At 37.4% G+C, this 24,358-nt stretch overlaps 1 protein-coding gene across 1 annotated transcript in view; it reads right to left on the reverse strand.

The window, feature by feature from the left end:
• The window catches only part of HUWE1 (HECT, UBA and WWE domain containing E3 ubiquitin protein ligase 1), a gene marked incomplete in the record, with an annotated part of 232,807 nt that overhangs the window by 138,761 nt on the left and 69,688 nt on the right, over positions 1 to 24,358 (reverse strand). Inside the window, 1 exon segment of the mRNA XM_027766840.1 lies at positions 1,022 to 1,084. Within this exon segment, the coding sequence (XP_027622641.1) occupies positions 1,022 to 1,084 (63 nt within the window).

Raw genomic sequence — 24,358 nt, forward strand, 5'->3', positions numbered from 1 at the left:
TCTAGGGTATCCTGGGTATCCAAAAATACCATTGTCATGACCTTTGCTCTTGACCAGTCTGCTTTTGTTTTAACTGAACTACTTCTACCTCTTGGTAGCCATTGCTTTGATTGTGTTTTGTCCTCAAGATCATAGTGGTGAAGCCATGTTTCATCTCCGCTTACAATTCTTTGATAAAAAGTTTTAGGATCTTGACCCCGGTTTATTTGAAATTTCCACCGAAAGCACTGTTGTTGTCTTTAGCTGATCTGGGTGCAACAGTCTTGGCATCCATCAAGGAGAAAACTTATTAAAGTTTAATTTTTCTGTCAGAATTGTGTTTGCCAAACCAAGAGATGTCTACGGCATTGGCTATTGTTTTTGCTGTTAATTGTTCTTTTCAATTAGGACACAATCAAGATTAATTTCTTCCTCTCAAATTATGTGGTTGATTTGGAATTTCCTGCAGACATCATCTTTTATCATCCCCTTGTCTCTTCTTAAAACAAATTATTTATTTGTAAATTGTTGATACCTTTGGGGCATTGTTCCTATAAGCTTCTCATAAACCAGAAATGATTTCACCATTCTTCCACTCAAATGTCACCAAAAATTTTACTTTTGTTCTTGCTTCAATTTTAGCAAAATTCATGGTGCTTGAATAGGGGATTTTTTCAAATTGATGTTTTATCATTCTTAGTGCCTCAGACTAGATCCTGTTCAGACATGTTATAACACGTTAGTACGAGCATATTTTGGCATTAAAAAATTCTGAAATCCATGTAGTTTTTTCATAGTATGCATTTTCCATGAGCCTTTTGAAGATCCCTTGTATTACTGTCTGAGATCCTTTATCTACTGCCAGCACATAGAGCCAAAACATTGCTACATGACTTCCTAAGGTCTTCCCTGTCTCAAATGACCTCAAAGGTCCTGATGTAATCAGGTAACTTTATATACCATATATTCATTGTAAAAGAGGGTTCACAAAAAGGCCACAGCCCGGCAAAAAAAGACACCCATATCCTGAAGAGTTACTTACCATCATATGCAAGTCTCTGCAACATTCTGCAAGTCCAAAGCCATTCTCCTTTCCACCCCAGCTCTTAGAAAAGAAAAAACACAATGTTAAGACAGTTTTATAGTGCCTTGTTCAAACAATATTTACGAAGTGTATTGTGGCATGGAGTGTTGAGAAGCCATCCAATGTGAAGGTGAAACGAAGAAGCAAACCAAAGCAAGAAGTTTCAAGACTCAAGGCAAGATGGTCTTTAAAGGTGATTTCTTCAAAGACATGAATTTCACTTTTCTGTGAGGTTGCTCCTGGTTAAAACATAAGCAATTGCCAGCCATTTCATTTCACATGCCTGTGATATTGCTGATAGGTCCAACATGCCACACTGGGCCTTCCCTGATGCTCTGCCTGCTTACCACTAGGATGGAATCATCTGCTTCCCAGTTCCTTTCTTTTTCACATGAGCTGTTACAAAGCAGAAGATTCTGCCTTGTTTACTACTACTGTACTTTGCACCAAAGTCTAAAAACTCATCAACCAGCCTGAGAAGTAATAAAGCACTGGATCCACTTCCAAATTCCAGCCATATAATGTTGCCTATTAATCAGCTTATACATTTGATAGCCTCTGAAGTATCTATCATTTTAGTATGAAAAGCATTATTATAATTTAAAACTTAGCTATTTCCCAGTTATCCCAGCTACATCTATGAGTGTCAACTACTGGGTCACTAGAAAAGTCATGATGTATTTTTCAAAAATGCGTTATGACTCTTCCCATGATCCAATAAATTCTTCTTTATGTAACCCCACATCTAGCATGGTTCAAATGCAAATGTCACTTAAATTCATATCTTCCTTCTATTCCCATCAATCCATTATAAGTCCCAATCACCTTGGATCTGGGCTACCGCCATTACCTGCATAGCTCTCTAAATACACCAGTTTCCTCTCTGTGAAACAATATCATGTTACCACCTCCTTCCAATGAAGTCTTTTAGAAAACTAAACCTAATTGTATTAATTGATAAAGCTGCCCATCAGAGTCCCCCACAATAAAGAGAAAGACTGAAAAAAAATTAAACAAAACCACAATGTCTACATCTTCAGAAAAAAGCTTTCTCAAAACACCCTCAACAAAACTGGCATCCTTTCTCAATTCAGACATTGTAGATGAAACACAGAAAATGGTGAGTTACTATTTTATTAATTCTCAAAAGGATGGTAAATAATTATTGGGTTGTGGGGAAAGTCATGACACATTTTTTACATAGAAAAACACATCATGACTCTCCCAGCAACCTAACAGTACTACTCTACAAGCAGAGAAGAAAAGTATGGATACATTAGTGAATTAGGGTTTACTTCTATACTGGAAACCCATGTGAGAAAGGCTGCCTGGAGACATACATATGTATCCCTCACTCCCAGCTAGTTAAAAATGTAGTTTTACTGGGAATGATACCAGCAAAAATGGCAGAATAAGGTTCTCCAAAAGTTCATCCCTTCATAGTGAAAAGATTGGCAAAATTGGCAGAATCAACTTTATCAGAACTCTGGAAACTACTCAAAATTCGCAGCAACGAGACAATGCTTAATGGAGAGAAAAAAACCCCAAAAAACCAAAAAACATACAAACAAACAGACAAAAACACAGCTGAATCTCAGTATCTCTGTGGTATTTAATGGTATTCTGATCCTAATCTAAAGTGTCCAGCTCTGGAGTGGCCTTGAAGATAAAAGCCCACATTCCTAGAGTGAGTAGAATCAGTCTTCTTTTTTAAAAAAAATTATTATTCAAGAACCCAGGTGGTCTGTTTTACAGGTCTGTCTGTGGCTCACTTAAGGACCAGTTAAAGGTTTTGTCACTGTTTTATCTAATTTGGAACTCTCCCAAGGGTGAGGGTAGGGCGGGCACTTGAACCATTTAATAATAAGTGCATTGCTTCCTGACTCACCAGGGCATAGAGTTTGGGCAATAAAAAAACAAGTAGAAGAAAGCTTGGGAGGAAGGGCTGGGGTGTGAAATGCCTTGGGGAACAAGGGCCCTGAAAACCTCTATCTATTCCTGGGAATCTAAAGGTCAGGTGTGGGCCAGTAGGTAGTGTGGTAGGTTAGGTGCTAGATCCCACACAGCCAACTGCACAGTTTGAATCCTGGACCCGTTGGGTTGAAAAACACAGAAATAGTGTGTGTGCATGTGCATGCCCAAAATCCCAAGAGAGTGGAATAGAAGGGATTGCAGTGCAGTCATCCCCCCAGTGGATGATTTCTCACTTTCTCTCTCTGGCAAACATATGCATCCTACAGCAAAATAAATAAATAAAGACCATCTGTATGCCCAAGGCTGGTACTCTTTGGAAATGACCTTGAAGATTCTAAGCTCTTGCACTCATCTCTAAATGACCTTCAGGATGCGCATAAGGAGAATGTGAAGGGTAGGGCAGGGTTGTAAACCACCTGGATGAGAACTAAAGGCATTTCAATGTACACAGAGAACCATCTGTAAAAACTAGGAGTTTGGGAACCAGCAGATGGCGTAAGGATTATGCCACTGAACTCCCACACAGTCGACCACGTTTTGAGTCCCGGACCCAGCGACTTAAACCTCACACAGGGTGCATGTGCATGCATGCCCGAAATCCTGAAAGGAGACTGGAGGAGAAAGGACTGTGACATGGCCATCCCCCCGGGGGGTGATTTCTCGCTTTCTTTCTCTCTGGTGAGCACACACGCCCTTATAGCAAAAAAATCTCTTTCAATAACAACAAAACAAAAACAAAACTGGGAGTTTTATTTTTGTGGCTTTTTTTTTTATTGGTCAGGTGCATGCACACACAAGGGGTAACCAGTGGCATAGTAGTTAGTGTGGCTGGATCCCCCATGCCAACTGTGTGATATAAGTTCTATACCTGATGGTTTGAAAAACATGGCAAGCAAGTGTGTGTGTGTGTGTGTGTGTGTGTGTGTGTGGTGTGTGTGTGTGTTCAAAAGCTCAAAATACTGTGAGGAGAAAGGGGTTGCGATGTAGCCAAACACTCCCCTCTCTTTTCCTGTAGTGCTTTTTCCCTTTTTCTCTGGTGAATGCACATACCATATAACAAAAGCAAAATAAAAACAAAAAAGTGGAGGGGGGAGGGACAGACCATACACAACACCCCTTAATGGGGCCTGATTATACCATGACTCCTTTTTCCTGCATTTCTCCATCTCTTCAGGATTCTGGGCATATACACACTTTGCCTAGCATACCTTTCAAGTCACTGGGGCTAGGATTTGTATGGTAGTTAGCCATATGGGACCTGGTTCCCTCTGCATAGCGCTTAGCCAATATACTAGGGGTATCAATCCAAATACTGAATTGTTTGTTTTGTTTCTAGGCATTTATGGCAAATCTCAATCCGACCACTAAGTAGAAGAGTAAGTTCAGTGGTCATATACAAGAAAGAACACACATTTTATGAAAAAAGTACAAGGTGTGTAAAGAAACAAGAAATTATGGCCCATACACAGAAACAAGAGAAATTACTATAAATTATTCCTGAAAAAATCCAGATATTTGACTTATTAGAAAGACTTTAAATGAACTATTTAAAATATGCTCAGAGAGCTAAAGGAAATCGGGTAGAAAGGAAACCATGAGTATTGTCACACCAGATGAAGAATATCAACAGAGATAGAACTGAAAAAAAAGAAGCAAAAGGAAATTCTAGAACTAGAAGGTACAATAATGGAAATAAAAAACTCACAAGAGGGATTCAATAACAGATATGAGCAGGCAGAAGAAAATTAGTGAAACTGAAAATAGGTTATTAGGATTACTCACTTTGAAGAACAGAAAGAAAAAGACTAAGAAATCAGTGGGACACCACTGAAGTGTACCAACATATGCATAATGAGAGTTCCGGAAGAAAAGAGGAAAAAAGGGGGAAGAGATACTATTTAAAGAAATGACAGGGTTAAAACACACACACACACACACAAAACAAAACAAAACGAAAAAATTTTCCCAAGCTTTTTTTGTTTCAGAGATTTTTGTTATAGGGCATATGGCCCTGCCAGAGAGACAGAGAGAGGGAGAGACAGACAGAAAGCAAGAAAAACCTCCCCCCCGGGGGGGGGGGGGAGGGATATGGCCATGCCACAATCCCTTCTCCTCCATTCTCCTCTTGGGGTCTTGGGCACACAAACACGCATGCCTGGCATGAGTTTTAAGCCACCAGGTCTGGAACTCTTAACTACAGTCGACTACATAGGAGTCCAGCAATGTAACTATAACACCATCTGCTTGTCCCTCAAATTTCCCAAGTTTTAAGAAAGACATAAATATACAAATCCAATGAACTTCAAGTAGGACTATCTAAATATAGGCACACTAATATACACTGTAATCAAACTGTGAGAGGCCAAGGGCAGAGAATCTTGAAAGTAGCAAATGAAATGTGACTTGTAACACACAAGACATCCTTAACAAAATAAACAGCTAATTTTTAAATTAGGAACCATGAAGACCAGAAGGCAGTGGGATGACATATTGAAAGTGCTGAAAGAACAGAAACGTCACCAAGAATTCTGTATCTTACACAACTATTGTTCAAAAATTAAGGTGAAAGAAAGATCCTCCCAGATAAACAAATGTTGAGGAAGCTGTTAGTAGACCTGTCTACAATATAGGAATTCTGCTAAAGGGAGTCCTTCAGGCTGAAACAAAAGGGCATTAAAGGTCAGCGCCACCATTTTGTGGGGAAAACCAAATGCCTGGCTTGGAGCAGCAGATGTCAAGGTTTCTCTGGCCAGTGTCACTTCCACCCACCCACAACTATGGGGAATATCTTTGCAAATCTCTACAAACTTCTTTTTGGTGAAGGGAAAAAAAAAGCGTCCTCCTGGATGTGGCAGGGAAGACAATTCTGTATGAATTGAAGCTTGGTGAAATCATGACTACCATTCCCATAATAGGTTTCAACATGGAGAGTATAGAGTACAAGATCATCAGCTTCACCATGTGGGACATGGGTGGCTAGGAAATGATTTGGCCTCTGTAGTGCCACTACTTGCAGAACACACAGACTTGATCTTTGTGGTGGACAGCAATGACAGTGTGTGAATGAGGCCTACAAGGAGTTCAGGGAAGTCATCTTCCTTATGTTTACCAATAAGCAGGACCTCCCCAATGCCATCGATATGGTCAAAAGTCACAGATAAGCAAGGGGACCAGCAGTAAGTGTAATGGCTATGTCACTGGACTCCCATGTAGCCGACTGTGGTTCGAGTCCCAGACCTGGTGGCTTAAAACTCACATCGAATGCATGTGCATGTGTGCCCAAAATCCTAAGCAGAGAATGGAGAAGGTATTGTGGCATGCCCATACCCCCGGGGAGTGATTTCTGTCTCTGTCTCTCTGGCAAGTATATGCATCCTATAGCAAAAATATCTCAAAATATAAATAAATAAAATAAAAAAAAAAAAAAAACAAAAAAAAAAAACAAAAAAAAACAAACCAAATCTCAGAAAAAAAAAAAAAGAAAAAGAAAAAAAAAAATCACAGATAAGCTGAGGCTACACTCACTTGAAAGAAACAGATAAATTCAGGCTACCTGTGCCACCAGTGGGGATGGACTCTACAGAAGACGGGTCTGGCTGTCCAATTGACTGTGGAACCAGAGTGAATGAACACACGCCCCCTTCTCATCCGTTCACTTATCCTCTCTTCCCTCTGCTTTACTCTCACGTGGCAAATGTTCAACTCTGTAGTACTGAGTGCCAGAAGCTGTCTCCATGGGTTCTGGACATTGTGTGCATTGCACCATGCTGTAAATGTGACAGACAGAGCCTGAAACCAGGATTTTTTGTTAATGTAAAGAGTTTTTGTTTCCAATGAGGCAGTTTCTAGTATTCTTATGCAGTATTACTCAGCTCTTTGTATTCAAAGAAAAATCAACTCACTGTCCAGTGCTGTGAAGGAATTTGGATACATTGGCACCTGGTCGTCAGGAACCTTTGTGTTAGAAGAACTTGAGGCACCTTCTGGCTTTAGATTTGTGCTGTGATCGGTTTTGGTGTTTTTTAATTTTTTTTTTAAACACAAATTCAGTGCATTTAAAAAAATAGCTTAAAATACAAGATAAGAATACCTAACACACAGAAAGGACACTATACCTACTGCAGGTTTTGCAGTAATGGCTTTTAAACTGGTCCATTGAATCATCCGTTCCACTTTGGAAATGTGTGAGATGGTGACAAAACTGATTAATCCTGCATGGTGACAATAGAGATCCCTGTAACTTGCTTGTATTTGGGTCATCCTGCATTACATTTGTACTTGTGCTCACGCAGTCACCTAACAGACAGGCTGGGAGGCCATAGTCATCTAGACTCTTTCTCACCTGGCTAGGTGTCACGGCCCTAGTGGGGTCTATGCGGGGAGCTGTAGTTATATCAGGGGACATGGCCTGGACCTTTCCCTTGGTCAGAATGTGGCCATAATGGGAGCCCCTGCTTTACCTAGTACTCACATGCATGCTTGCTCAGAAAATGGTAGTGGGATGTCTGGGGTCTCACCAGCAGAAGTACATACAAGCTGGGAGGGTGGGTCCATTCTAGAACAAAGCTCCTCTGGAGCACCCAATCTCCATATGTGAAGTAGCTTTCTCTACCTCAGCCTGTAAGAGTCCCATATGCCATTGAAAAAGATGACCTGTACTTTTTTCTTTTGTATTTTGATAAAACACTGAAGAAACTGGAGCTGTTAAATTTATCTTGGGAAAAACCTCAGAACTGGTGTTGTTGAACCTAATGCTTTCAATACATGTTTAGTAATCAAAAATTTTGTATACTTGCTTTCAGTTTTCATTTTGACAGAAAAGCATTGTAATTACAGCCATTAGAATAAAATCTCACAGCTATTTTAAAAAAAAAACAACAACAACAACAAAAGGAGGGAGACAAGGGGCAGGTTTCATAAGAAGACTCCTCCATGGCTCATGAGAACTAGTAATTTCATCGTTCAGCCCCCAAACTCGAGTGGTAGGGAGCACCTCTAACCTTCTCTCTGCCTCTGTCTTCTCATTTTAAAAAATTTTTCCTTTTCAAATTTTTTGGGTTGTTTTTCATTTTTTTCCTCTTCTTTTTCTCTGTATTTTTTTTTCTCCATTTCTCTGTTTCCTTTCTTTTTCTTTTATCTCATCACTCTGCTCCTCAATCTCCATTCATTGTTTCTAGACAGATCTAAGGGAACCATAGCTAAACATCCAAATTCTATTACGGTTAACATATTCCTCAATATACACTGAGTCTGCTGCACGAAGGGATATAAATGTAATGGCAAAGAGATTCCAGATCACCTCCTTCTGTGCGCTCCTGAACATTTAAATTTAACTTTAAGAATGAAGAAGAAATGCACCACCCATAAGATATAAAAAAATCACTGCAGTGTCACAATAAATATGGGAAAGCAAAAAAAAAACCTCTGCTACAAGGGAAAAGAATAACTCCTCTTCATCCACAGATAATTCCATGGAAATGTCTAATAAAGAATTTAGAATATTTATGACGAAGCTAACAGAGATGGAAGAGAAGAGAGACACTGAACTGGGGAAGAGGCAGGAGAAAAGAGTTTAATTGTATGCACATGTCTGATGTTAAATATTATATCCCAGAATTGAATTGGGAAGATCAAACCACAACAGAGACAGAACTGGTGAAATACCATTTTATGACTTTTGACTAAAACACTGATGATTTTCTTCTAGGCTTTGTTTTCCAGTTTTAAGGATTTCTGTCCTGTCTTAAGCTGTCCATAGGTTCATGTACCTATTTGAACAGAATCCTAACCTGTTTCCTAGCTTTAAGTTTTAATCAAAGTTCCTTAGCATTTTTTTGATTTATTAAAGTTAAAATCGCTTTTCTTGAAATTACCAGCTCAACTTGCTATTGAAAGTAGTTAGATTATTTAAGAAATCGTGTGATCAATATAATGTGGAAGAAAAAGGAATGTAAAACAACTGTAGACACCAGAGATAGTGTGGGAGGATGGTGGGAAAGGGCAGAGGGTCAGAAATAGGGGTAAAATACACACACACACACACACACACACACACACACACACACACACACATATATATGAACCTAGAAATGGAAAATTATTGACTATAACATGCATGATGAAGCCACTATGCAGTATATTCTGGATGGGAAATCACATTTTTTTATGCTGTAACTATGCTTAGGGAATGAATGTAAATTAATTTTAAAAAGTTTCAGGAAAAAAAGCTCATGGAAATATGTGTAATGGGAAAACTATGTATGAACTTTAAGAAGTTTTTGTACCAAAATAAACTCATAATTTGTTTAAAAAAAGGCACTAATTAACTTGGAAGTACACACACAGAAAAGAACACTGGTAAACTAAACTATACAGAAAAATATAAAAATCACCATCAATGTAATTTTAGTGTGCAACTCCTAATTTTTCATGTGTTTTAAAAGACAACCATAGAAGGACCAGCAAATGGCATAATGGGTATTTTCCTGGACTCCCACAAAGTCAGCCGCAGTTTGAGTCCTGGACTTGGCGACTTAAAAACTCATGCCGCATTTGTGTGTGTGTGTGCGTGCCCAAGATTCCAAGAGAAGAATGGAGGAGAAGGGATTGCGGTGAGGCACTCCTCCCGGGGGTTGGGGGAATGATTCCTCACTTTCTGTCTCTCGTCTCTCTGGTGAATGCAAACATCCTATAGCAAAAATCTCTCCTAAAAAAAGGACAACCATATAAAACCATAATCATTAAAGTACTACTGATGAGCATATTATATTTAAAAATATAATTTGTGATGCCAACAATGCTAAGTAGAAGGGAGAGAACAAAGCTATACTGGAGCAAAGATTCTATCTACTAGTAAACCTAAGTTGGAATTAATGTAAACTAACTTGTCATAAATTAAGATACTGTAATCTCCACGTAAACACTAATAACTAGATCAAAGACAAACAAGGTTAACAGAACATTTGAACACTAAAACAACTATACCTAATAGATATACAGATGCTCCTCTACTTACCATGGGGCTACATTCCAATAAACCCATCAATAAGTTAAAAATATAGTAAGTAAAAAATGTGTTTAATATACTCAGTATACCAAATATCGTAACTTAGCTTACCTCAACATGCTCAGAACACTTATGTTAGCTTACAGTTGGGCAAAAGCATCTAACATAAAGCCTACCTACTCGAGACAAAGGCAGAAGGACTATGACACTGCAAGATTCAGTCTAAACAAAAAACTATCTCAAATCAATAAGTTAACCTTTAACCTTACAGAACTAGAAAAAGATCCAACTAAACCCAGGAAGGAAAAAAAAAAATGTTAGAGTGGATAAATGAAATAGAATGTAGCAAAATAAAAGAATCAGCTAAACCAGAAACTGGTTCTTTGAAGAGATCAAACAAAAATTGACAAACCTTTGGCTAGATTGGCCATGGGGGGAAAAAAAAATGTTTTCTCTTGCTTTTTCTTTTTAAATACACATATAGATATAAGAAAGCAGGGAAATGGGAAAGATTTAAGGGGCTATAATGTTTATCTTCAACTTCATAAGGAACAAGTTACCGGATTTGTCTAATCTTTACCCACAAATTTACCCTACGTATAAAATTAAGGAAATAATGCCTGTAGTATCTTTCTGAGTACTAAAGGAGACAAGAATGTATAAAGTACAAGATTCTGTATTCATTAACTTAAAAAAGAAAAAGCACCTGTTGCTAAATATACTAAAGACTCATACATTCTGAAGATATTCAATGTGGCATTATTTACTATAAAAATACTGGCAATTATTCAATAATATATGAAATACGAAGTAAATTGAGATAAGCATCAATGATATAATTTGATTGTATCTAGAATATTCACATATATAAGGTATACAACCATAATATAATATAATCACTTCCTTCTTTCATGATCTTAGTCTCATTTCTGTAAAGACTTTGCTCACTCCAAACAACATCACACGTTACAGCTATAATTTCTTTCGAGGCTTCTATAGCTTCATATTTTTAACATTTAATATATCAATACATATTAATTTTACTTTAAGGCAGATGAACCTTAAATAATTCCCAAATTGTGAGCCACTTTTTTAAAAAGAATTATTTAATTTTATTCATCATTATATTTTTAATTTGACCAGAAAAAGACAAAGATAGAGAGAGAAAGGGAAAGTGAGAAAGCAGAGCTATCAGGTCCAGGACTTGAACCATGGTTGGCCAGGTGGGAGCCCAGAGCCTCAACCACACCACCTGCTGGCCCCAGTAAGCCACTTGTTACAATACCACTTACTGAATAATCCATTCTCTTCTACTAATCTCTACCATAAGTTCAATTCTTACATGTTGGAAATGTTCTGGAACCTACTGAATGGTCAATTTCACATTATTTTAATTATTATATCTTTATGTAAAATCACTTAAACACCTAATAGAACAAGTGCTTCCTCATTATATCTCCAATATCTTCTTGGGTATGAACAGTACTTCCAGTGAAGATGCATCAAGTTTGCTGAAAACGATAGGTGTATAAAGGCTTGATGATACATAGAAGAGACAGGTAAGTCAAATTAAACACCTAAATTTGAACGGCAGAATAAACTTCAAAGGCTTTACATCTACAGTTATTTTTCTTTTGCTTCTTCTGTTGTTCTATCTTAGAATATTTCTCTTACAGCCACTACAAATCTTTGTCAACTTTTGTAAGCTAATAAAATTGGAGCATGCTAACAGAAAGTTTTGGTAGATTGGGTTACACAGAAAACCATGCCAACCCAAACTTGATTCATGACAGTCTGTGATGAGTGTATTATGTCAAATATAAAGAAGTGTTTCTCACAAAATTATTTAATGTTAAAATGGAAAAGCACTGGTGCTAGTACATTAAGTAATAAAACAGGATAGAAAATTGCATATACCATAATAAACATGTAAAAAGATGATAGTGGATACATAATTGTAACAAATTTCATTCAGTATAGTTCCATATTTATAAAATGCTGACCACTTTATTAGTAAGGTTTGTTTTGATACAAACAAAATAATTTATGGAAAGTTTAAGATTCTAGGGTATCGAGTGGATAATACTATTCAGAATAACATTAGGACTTTGTTCATTTTTACTATTATGCATCTGTATCTTACTTTCTCAACTACTAAGTAATAAGCTTGTTAAAGAACATGTTTTACACTTAAATATAGAACAGACTTGCCATATACTTTTTGACTGTATAAACTGAAAGACTCGGGATGAGGATTATTAGCTAGCTCACAGAATGAGTTCAGATATGAAATAAGATTTCCAAGATTGGGATGGTGTAATGGTTACGTCACTGGACTCCCATGTAGTTGACTGCAGTTTGAGTCCTGGACCTTAAAACTCACTCTGTGCACGTGTGTGTGCGTGCCCAAAATCCTGAGAGGAGAATGGAGAAGGAATTGTAGCATGGCCATTCCTCCTAGGGAGTGATTTCTTGCTGTCTCTCTGGCAAGTGCACACACCCTATAGCAAACAACTCTTTAAAAAAGATTTCCAAGCTCTAGTAACTCTAAATGACAAAGGCAGGAACAGCAGATAATACATTTCACATTTTTATCAAGGGCCAAGAGCTCAAAATTAATATATATGTTAAACTTCTGAACCTCATTGTACTCACCTCCCTGGTAATGTTACCATATGATGCTGATACTAAAGTAGACACCTAAGTGTTAAATCAATCATACCATAAGAGAGCTGGTTTCCACATGGCTGATTACAGCTTGAGTCTTGGCCTCAGCATCTTGGAAACCAAGGTGGGTGTGCATGCATGTGAACTCCAAATCCTGACAGGATGGAGAAATTGGGAAGGGACTATGGTGTGAACACAGCCCACTGGGGGGTTCTTTTTCTCCTCTCTCTCTGCCTCACGCATGTGCCCTCTGGCAATTAAAGAAAAAGTTTTAGGAGAAAAATACTTTTAAAGATAACAAATCATCACTGTCTCCAATATGGCTTTTACAATAGGGAAAAACTAATGTGGAGGCTACACCTGGCTCCTGCTCTCACAGCTGCTGCAGTACATAGAGACAGTGCTGGGACAAGTGAAAGCCAGACGGGCACTGGACGACTGTGCCTCGTGGAGGAAAGAACTAAACATGGGCAAAGGAGAACCTAAGAAGCTGAGAGGCAAAAATGTCATCATATGCATTCTTTGTGCAAACTTGCTAGGAGGAGCTTAAGAAGCAGCACCAAGATTCTTTAGTCAACTTCTTAAGTGTTTTCTAAGAACTACTCAAAAAGGCAGAAGGCCACGTCCACTGAAGAGAAAGGAAAATTTGAAGATATGGCAAAGGCAGACAAAGTCCGTAATGAAAAAGAAATGAAAATTTATATCCCTCCTAAAGGGGAAACAAAAAGAAGTTCAAGGATCCCAATGCACCCAAGAGGCCTCCTTCAGCCTTTTTCTCATTCTGTTCTGAATATCATCCTAAAATCAAAGGAGAACATACTGGTCTATCCATTGATGATGTTGCAAAGAAACTGGGAAAGATGTGGAATAACACTGCTGCAGATGATAAACAGCCTTATGAAAAGAAGGCTGCTAAGCTGAAGGAAAAATATGAAAAGGATATTGCTGCATACTGAGCTAAAGGAAAGCCTGACGCAGCAAAAAAGGGAGCTATCAAGGCTGAAAAGAGCAAGAAAGAGGAGGAAGAGAAGAAGGAAGATGAAGATGAGGAAGATAAACAGGATGAAGGTGGTGAATAAGTTGGTTCTAGTACAGCATTTTTTCCTGTGTCTATAAAGCATTTAACCCCCCTGAACACAAGTCACTCCTTTTAAAGAAGAAAAACTGAAATGTAAGGCTGTGTAATATTTAAAAAAAAATAGAAAAGAACAAGTGAAATAGAAAAATGGACAAGTTATAGACAGTTCATAAAAGCAAACACTAATGGCCAAACATGAGAAGATGCTAACTCACTACTGATTAAGAAAATGTCCAAGTAATAGTGAGATTTCTGAGACTCTCATACTGTCTTTATCATGTAACGAATGATAGGGGCTAGCAGGTATGGTGGTTAAGGTGCTGGACCCCACATGGCCAACTCTGCAGTTTGAGTGTTGGACCCGGTGGCTTGAAAAACATGCCATGCATATGTGTATGCATGCCCCAAATCTTGAGAGAATGGAGGAGAATGAATTGTGGCATGGCTATGCCCCCTGGGCAGTGATTTCTGTCTCCCACGAGTGCATCCCATGGCAAAAACCTAGAAAAATAAAAATAAAAAATAAAGGTAACTAAGAGCATACATGTAAGATGCTAAATTCAACACTGTAATAAGAAAAAAATGAATATGCATCAATATGGAATTACTTCAAAACATATGGTATGTAGTTATTAAAAGAATGATTTATAGCTATATAGATCACTTACAAGTGATTTATAAATAAAATATTAATTAAGAAAATAAGAATGTAAAAATGTTCTGTATCTATTATTCAATGACAAAAATACCAACAGGTTAATGTATCAGGTCCTCAGAAAAATCAGGATGCATTTTTCCATAAAAAAGTCATGACTTTTCCGACGACTCAATACTATGAACATAAAAACACACACAGTTTAGGTGATGAAGACATTAAACCAAGAAGGAAGACTGTACCTTTAAAAAAAGTGACATGCAGTTTATGTGCTGATAACCATTTATCAATCACAGTCCCCATTTATAAAATATTTCCAAAACAACAGGCATTACCCCTAGAGTTTTACTTCGTTTAATCCTGAAAACTATGAGGTAGATATTATAATAACCAATTTACAAACAGAAACTGAGGCTAATTTGTGTTAACCACATGCAAATAAATGTATGGGAAGGGTCCTCAGAAAGTTCAGGGAAAATGTGAAGTATGGAAAAACCTATGCATGGCTTAAAAAAATTTTCCCATCAAAATTTCTTTGAGGAACCTCCATACTGTTTTCCATTCTGGTTAAACAAATTTACATTCCCACCAACAGTGCATAAGTATTCCCCTTTCTCCACAGCCTTGCCAGCACTTGTTATTCTTTGTTTTTCAGATAAGCCTTTCTAATTGATTTGCATTTTCCTTATGATTAGTGATGCTGAATATTTTTCATATGATTTTAGGCCTTCTGTATGTCATTCTTCAAACTGTCTATATCTATCAAATTGCTCATTTTAAAAGATTTGTGTGTGTGTGTGTGTGTGTGTGTGTGTTTGAATGGTGAGATGAGATCCTTCATTGTAACTGCATAGCAAAGCATCAAGCGCATAAATACATAACCAAAGGCAACAGGGTACTGCACCTATCAAGCTTCCAAATTTGAAATCAATCTTTGATCTGCAACCTCTGTGTTAGCACAATTCAGAATAAAAAGCAGACCTGTTGAAGGTAAAGGGAATCAAAATAGCAAATATTTAAGCAAAACTTCCCAGTGGCTATACAACCCAAGGACAGAAAAGTATCTGTTAATCCTGAACTACCCTCAAAACCAAACCAAAACAAAAACCCCTCATACTTGGCATGTGTTCCACTTAAAAGTACGGTCTGGGGACTAGCAGATGACATAATGGTTATGTTGCTGAATTCCTATGTAGTCGACCCTGGTTTAAGTCCTTGACCCAACAGCTTAAAAATCCTACCAGGCACATGTGCATGCATGCCCCAAACCCCAAGAGAATGGAGAAGGTGTGCCCATCCCCCTTGGGGGTGATTTCTCACTTTTGGTTTCTCTGGCAAGCACAATCACCCTAAAGCAAAAATCTCTTTCTCTCTCTCTCAAAAAAAATACAGTCTGAGGGCCAGCAGGTTGTGTGGTTAAAGCACTGGACATTCACATGGCTGACTATGGTTCAAGTCTCGGACCCAGCAGTTTGAAAATCACACTGAGTGAGAGTACATGCATGGTCAAAATCCCAAAAGAATTGACAAGGGACTGGAGTGTGGTTATCCCCCTGGGGCTGATTTCTCACTTTCATTCTCTCTGTTTCTCTGTGGCCAGTACTCATGTCCTAGGGTAAAAACCTAAAATAAATAAATTAGTTAAGTACATTCTGCATCTTAACCTTTATTTTCTAAATTGCTAGCACATTTACTTTAATAGTGAGAAATATCAGGGTATAATAACCAGCTTAAAACTAGGTTGACAAGATATGAATTCTGACAGGTACTACTGTGGCTCTACAGAGTACCAAATTAACTATAGGGTGGTCTTCTTCTACCCCCAAATGTAAAACTTATTTGAAATCTCAAAATCATTACATATGGTATAGCCTTCAGAAAGAACATGGCCTGAATAAGCAAATGAATCAGGTTTCAGATCCCAGTGCTACCAATCCGTAGTTGTGGGGATTATTACAAGCATTGTTTCACTTGCTAACCCTCCCAACTGTCATTGGGGATGAGAATTCCAACTACTGAAGTGTTAAGATGATTACATATCACATAATGAGTATGAAATCAGGTAATGGTTAATTAAAATATGGTATATACAAACAATGGAATATTACAGTCACCAAGAATATATCTATAAAGAGCTAATACCAATGCTCATGTGCAACAATAAAACATATAACATCATACCTAAAAATGATTTAATGTAGAGACTTTTAAAAAGTGGAACTCATCCTCTAGCTTCTCCCCAAAATTCAATTCCCTTTTTCTAATTTTACAATTGGGTGTGTAACCTTCTGGACTTTACATATATATTTTACTTCTGAACTTTTAAAAAACCACAAATTGATCTCTTCTACCACCTCTTTTTTCCTTAGTGCTCTTTCCGGCTAGATCTTTCAGTGTCATGAGTAAGCCTGGATCATGTTAAAATAGACGTTTCGAAGTGTTTTCATACAATGGTGCAATTACAATTCCTATGAACATTTTTGTAGGCATTTGAATAAATAAGTTAATATATTTAACGTAATAGAATAGTATGGAACAGCTGGGTGAAATAAAATGTGTAAATTTTAAAACCAAAGATGCTATCAATAAACTTTACAAAATACAAAAATTGTCTATGTTTATTACCTGTTGATGATAACATGTATAGTATTATCAGCTGGACTGGTCTGAGAAGTATTTCATGTTAGGTAAATTCTCTTTACAAGTCAAATGATGATTAGTGATTGAATGTTTAAAAAAATGAGAAAATAATAATAATAATCTGAAAAAAACAAAACAAAAAGAAAATAGTCTAACCTGTGAAGTACCTGTTTTCCCACAACTAGCCATTACCAGGTAATACTGCCAATCAAATAGTTAATTATGACCTCACTTTAATGTATGTTTCCTTTGATTATTCCTAGTATATTCTTTGCATATTTTACTGGCTAATTTTAAAGAAAATATTGCATATTCTACTGTGAATCATTCGTTCATATGGTTCTGAATAGGGCTTACATATTGTGATTCTGAAAATGGTGGTTTAAATTTTCACATAGTCAAATCTGTCCGTATTTTTAAAATGGCTTCTAGGTCTACTGATTATCTCTAGAAACCTTTATCAAAGACATTAAAAGTTGCCCATTAAACTTAAAATATATTTCTAGGATTTTTGTGAATGGAGTGAAAAAAGAACTAAATACAGTTTTCATTCAAAGAGCTTACTGTCCCCACTTTTCTGATTATGAGCTTACAATTTAATTCTGTAGATATATTTGTCTTTCTATGCCAATTACAATACTTTTAAAATCACTAGGGACCAGCAGATGACTCAATGGTTGCACTGCTGGACTCCCACATGGTCGACTGCAGTTTGAGCCCGGAACCCAGCGGCTTAAAACTCACGCTGGGCATGCATATGCGTGCGTGCCCAAAATCCCAAGAGGAGAATGGAGGAAAAGGGACTGCAGCATGGGCATCCCCTTTGGGGGTTGATTTCTCGCTTTCTATTTCTCTGGTGAGCACATGTGCCCTATAGCAAAAATTCCTATTAATAATAAAAAAAAATCACTATGGCTTTATGATCTTTTGTTACCTGATATAGCAAATGACCCTGATTCTTTATTAAAAAAAATTATAAAAACTATGCTGACCAGGTCAAGCAGATGGCCTGGAGGTTAAGAAGGCTGAATCCCACAAGGCCAACTATATGGTAGAGTCCCAGACCCAGTGAAAATCATGCTGGGCGCCTGTACGTTCATGCCCAAAATCCTGATAGGAGACCGAAAGATAAGGGACTGTGTGGTGTGGCCATCCCTCCGGGATGTGATTTTGCACTTTCTCTCCAGTGAGTGCGCACACCCTGTAACAAAACAAAAAAACTGCTATTTTATAAAGACTAAAAATACAGGATGCTAGAAAAAAGGCAATGTCAAATTAAGGAAAAGAGACACAGGAGTAAAGTAAAAAAATTTAGAATTTTGTAATCAGGTTCCTTTCCAAGTGACTTTACATTGTTCCCCCAGTCTAAAGAAATCTTAGGTTATAGTTATAGTTTATAGTTATTAAATAATGGCATGTATAATTCACATTTGAAACATTTTCTACTTTAATAAGATTTTTAAAATAAAGAACTTATCAACTACTGGTTATAATTTCATTAAAAAGACTTCTGGGGCCAAGAGGTGGCATGGTAAATAATTAAGGCACTGGACTTCCACGTGGCCAACTGTGATTCAAGCGCCGGACCTGATAGTTTGCTTTCTCTCTCTCTCTCATGAGGGCACATGCCCTGTAACAACTTAAAAAAAAAATGATAAATAAAATTGAATAGGAATTTCTTAAAAAAAAAAAAAAAAAGAGAGAGAGACTACTGGGCAAAAACCTAAGATGAGGGAGATCCCACATAACAATTGCAATTTGAATCCCTGGTTGGGTCTACCTGAAATATGGCAGGGAAGTGTGCAAGTATCCAAGACCTGATTGGCTGACAGATTGGAGGAAGGAGATCATGGCATGACCATATCCTGTGAAGACTGCTCATGTATCTCTGTCTCTCTCTCTACCACACATTCTATCATGAATGAAAAATGTTTTAAATTTAATTTTATTATTATTTTAATATTTCCAGAAGCAGACAGAGAGAGAGAAAAAGCGAGAAAGCAAGCTTCCAGGTCCAAGACTCGAAACACGGTCGGCCATGCGGGATTCCAGTGCCCCCAACCACCATGCCACCTGCCAGCCCCAATGAATCTATTTTTTAAAGAAAGAGAACTTCTATTATATCTAAGTCTTCCCAAGTCATAAAAAAGATATATTTGTCTCTAATTAGACCACCTTTTATTTATTTTTTAGTTTTTAGTTTCTGCTATAGGGCTTATGTGCTTGCCAGAGAGAGAGAGAGAGAGAGAGAAACTGAGAAATTACCCTCCGCTGGGGGAAGGGTAGCCATACCACAATCGCTTCCCCTTCCTTTTCCTTTCTGGATTTTGGGCACATATGTGTGTGCACATGCACACATGTGCCCAGCATGTTTTTCAAGCCACCAGGCTGGGACTTGAACTGTGAAATTGGCCATGTGGGATTCAACAGCCTTAACCACCATAAACCTGACTGGTCTTAGGCCACCTTTTAAATCTTTAAGCCAAGATTTAGTATGGCTCTAACAGATCTTAATAATGGAGGGTTATATTTATTTTCTCTTACTTATTTATATATCCACCTGTTTCATTACTGCCATTTCAAATTCTCTTCTCCCTGCCAAAGGCAACACTTACTTCCTATATCAATCTTTTAATTTTCAAAATAAATATATCTATTTCTTCCACAAGCAAGAGACACAGCATCCCCAACAGGGTCTTGAGGCAGTGATCCACCCACAGCTTCGGTCAACCCCAGGTCATGGGCAAGCCAGTACCCAGCACACTCAGGGAGGTCTCTGGACATGAACTCAGAACATTCCCAAGTAGGTCAGCAAAGTATTCCATTTTACCACTGTGCACCTATCTGAACTCTATATCCTTTAATTTTTATTCTCTCAAAATTATACACTGTGGGGTCAGCAGACAGCATAGCAGTTACATCTCTGGACCCCCACAAGGCCGACTGCAGTTTGAGTCCTGGATCTTGTGGTTTGAGACTCATGCCAGGCGCATGTGCGTGCATGCCCAAGATCCCAGAAGGAGAATGGAGTAGAAATGACTGTGGCATGGCCATCCCCCTCCGGGAGGGGTAGGGGGTAAGGCGCAAAGGGTGTGATTTCTCACTTTCCTTCTCACCGTCTCTGTTTTTCTCTCCTGCAAGCACACACCCCCCAAGACAAAAAAAAACAAAAAAAACAAAAAAAACAAACAAAAAAAACCTCTACATTGCTTTGTATGCACATATTAAGTTTCAAAAATGGTTCTAAAGTAATATAAACATGATTGCTTTTTACTTTTACATTCGCTCAGTATTATGTTTAAAAGCTATCAACATTGCTGTGTTACCTGATCTACCTGCTTCTAAGTGCTACTGACAGATACTCCACTATGTGTGTGTGTGTGTGTGCCACATTTTACTTGGCCAATCAACCAATGATGGGAAGTTCTACTTATTAATGAGTTTGGCATCTACTTATATGCCTGCATTTCCTGTTTCATAAATTGCCTACCCATATCCTTTGTCTGTTTATCCTTGTTGATTTGGATGACTTCCTTGGATAGTCTATATTAACAGTCCCTTGTCAGCGTTAAAACATTGCTAAACATCTAACATGGGTCTGTTAACTTTTGTCCTTGGCAATGATACTTAATTTTGTTCACAGACCAGATGCTACTCCAATTGTTTGAAAGCATTATTGGCCCATGACAAAATGAATTTGCACCAAAATGTTATTCAATCATATCATTAAATTAGTACAAATGACATTTTTCTCCATGAAGGAAAACAGTGTATTGATTTACATTGCAGTATAAAAGCATAAGGAGTAACACTGAGGAATGGCGTTGTTAACTGAAGTCTTAATTTCTTACAAGTTTTAATTACTTTTTTTGCTATGAGGTTACCTTTTATTATCTTCAGCTTTTTTAGCTTATTTTTTTATCCATTCAGCTACTGTACATCATTACAGCTTAAAAGATGAATTTTCCCAGTATGAATACACTATGTATTAGTCCAGTTAAAGGTATTATCATACATGTTAATCAACAGATCATTTTTTATTTTTGTATCCCTTAAGTATTTTGCTTCTTTTGCTCCTTGATTCCCTTCCTCTCACCCTTCCCCCATAATCTTTATAATTTTGGCTTATGCTTTGGAGATTTTAAGAAATTCTTTTCCATCACTGGATCATAAAATCATGTCCTATGTTATCTTCTCTTAAATTTCCAGTCTTATCCAATATGGCTTAATTTACAGACACTATACTTATTAATACTATGACTGGGTTCTTTTCATCAATAATTTTCTTTTCTTTTTTTTTTTTGTTAGGTTTTTGCCTTAGAGTAGGTGTGCCTGCCAGAGATACAGAGAGAAAGAGACAGTGAAAAGGAAAGTGAGAAATAACCTCCAAGAGGAGAATGACTATGCCACAATCCTTTCTTTTCTATTCTCCTTCTGGGGTCTTAGGCATGCATGAACACATGCCTGGCGTGATTTTCAAACCACAAGATCTGGGAATCAAACTGCAGTTGGTCATGTGGGAGTCCAGTGACGTAACTGCTATGCCATCTGTTGGCCCCACCAATCATTTCCTAATTGTTTACTACTAATACATATAGGAGCTTTTTTTTTCTATATATTGATCTTTTATTTTTATTTTTTTATATTGATCTTTTACTTGGCTACCTGATTGTACTATTTTTTTATTTTACTTTTTTACATTAAAAAATTGTGTATCTCCACAACATACAAAACGAATCTTCCCAGCGTGAATATACTGCAATAGTATAGTCAAGGAAGTAACCCATACACATTACCATGAACAAATAATTTTCCATTTTTCTATCTGTTAAATATTGTTTTTATTTTTTCCCCTTGATTCCCATCCCTGCCCACTAGAGACAAGTATTCAGTTTCTATCCATGCTTTTACACCATCTAATCTTCCAGTTTTGGCCCTAGAGCACAGACATTCAGTATATATTAGTGGGGACATACAATGTCTCGCTTTCATAGTCTGGCTTCCTTCACGTATCATTAAATCTTCTATATTTGTCCACTTCCTATCAAATGCCAGGGTCTCATTGTTTTTTGAATAGTTTAATACTATTCCACAGTGTAGATGTGTCACACTTTTTTCCCCTTAGATGTTTTTACCTTAGGGCGCATGCACTCACTGGAGATAAGAGATAGAGGAAAAATGAGAAATCAGCCCCACCTGGGGATGCGGGGGGAAGGGGGGGGCACTGCAATCTCTTCTCCATTCTCCTCCTGGGATCTTAGGCATGCACATGATTTTCAAATTACTAGGTCCATGACATGAACTGTGTTTGGCCAAGTTCAGTGACACAACCAGTAAGCCATCTGCTGGCCCCTATGTGTCATACTTTTTCAATGCATTCATCTGTTCTTAGACATCTGGGTTAATTCCACGTCTTAGCAATTGTGAATAATGCTGCAATTATCATGGATGTGCATGTTTTTCTGACTTGAGTGTGTTCCCATGCTTTGGGTAGATGCCCAGGAAAGGAATTGCTGGATCATATGATAATTCTACTTTAAGGTCTTTAAGGAACCTCCATATTGTTTTCCACAGTGGCTGTACTAATTTACATTCCCATCAACAATGCAGGAGAGTTCACTTTTCACCACAGCCTCGCCAATGCTTCTCATTCTTAATTGTTTTAATCTTAGTCATTCTGACTGAGATTAGGTGGTTATCTCATTGTTGTTCTGATTTGTATCTATCTCCCTTATGATAAGGGTTGCTGAGCATATTTTACATATGCTTTTTGGCTGTTCGTATGTCTCCTTGGAGACTTATTATCTCCCCAGGAAAACAAGAGACTCAATTCACAAGTAGTAATAATACATTTTTCTCTTTAAATGTGTATTCTTAATTTCATTTCTCTTGCTGTACTGGTTAGGACCTCAACAATCAATTTAAATGACAAAAATATTTGGTATTTCTTGTCACTTTTCAATTCAATGACAATGCTTTAGCTTCCTTATTATATGTCTTTTGGTAGTTAACAATGTGTACATCTCAAGTTTCTGTTCCTAGCTACCTTGGAATTTGTATAATTTTATTAATGTACTGTTTTTATCAAACGCTTTGAGATACAACTTTTCCCTTTTAACTGTTATTTAGGGATCCACTGTTGAGCAGGCTTGCATTTTTAGTAACAGGAATGTTTATTTACAGTTGAAAAAACGGTTGCATACTTGCATATACATATTTGCAATCTCAAGACAAAAATTATGCCCAGATTTTAAAGGGAGCCACATCAGGATGAATTGTAGGTGAATGATATTACTTTTCTATATAATGGCTCCATCACCTCTTCCTGCCCTTATGCATAACTTCACTGTCTGGTCTGTAGCCAGCCACGGTCTGAAAATGAGGACTATACAGTAACAGAAAGTAAAATATTCAGTGAGAGAAAGGGACCACAGTCACCTGTTACTACAGTACATTGTTATAAATGTTCTATTTTATTAGCTATTATTACTAATATCTGTGCCTAATTTATAAATTAAACTTTATCATAGGTATGTACTATATAAAAAAAACCATAGTATACATAGGATTTGGTACTATCTGTAGTTTCAGGCTTCCATTAGGGGTCTTGAAACATATCCCTTTGTGGCTCAGGGAGTACTACTCTATGTCCTAGAATTTTCACAATACATGTTACACTGGTAACTGCCCAAAAGTGATTGTTAAGTAACCATGGCACCTAAAAACTGCCTAGAATCATAAGTTGTTATTTGTGAGGTAGCCATTAAATTAACTTTTACAAATCAGTCTTAATACTTTTTTTCCAAGAAAGCTTTCCAGCAATGGATATTTATCTAACATAAGCATATATACCAGTTTGTCTCTAGGAACACAGGACTGTATTTTGGTAGAAATGAACTTTCATATGAGTTTTTGCTTTAAATTACAATCACTACCATCACAAACTAATTAATGATCACAGCATGAAGTTCTATATTTTATTCTAAAACTACCTTGAGGTACATACTATATTCCCATATGAGAAAACTGGTATTTGAGCTATTATGGAAGTCCAGGACTCAAATCCAGGAGCCCAGTCTTTTTACTGCACTATTGCCCTCTCACCCCAAATCTTATTCTGAACTTTCCTTCCTTCCAGAAGAGAAGTTGCCATTTTGTTTTGTTTTTAAAAGGTGTGTGTGCTTATTAGAAAGAGATGATGGGGGCGTGGGGTGTGGACGCCCACCCCAGGGCGGGGGGCAGCAGCCACACTGCAATCCCTTCTCTTTTAGCATT

The sequence above is a fragment of the Tupaia chinensis genome, unplaced genomic scaffold (genome assembly GCF_000334495.1).
Source record: "Tupaia chinensis unplaced genomic scaffold, TupChi_1.0 Scaffold143737_1, whole genome shotgun sequence".
Classification (NCBI taxonomy): domain Eukaryota; kingdom Metazoa; phylum Chordata; class Mammalia; order Scandentia; family Tupaiidae; genus Tupaia; species Tupaia belangeri.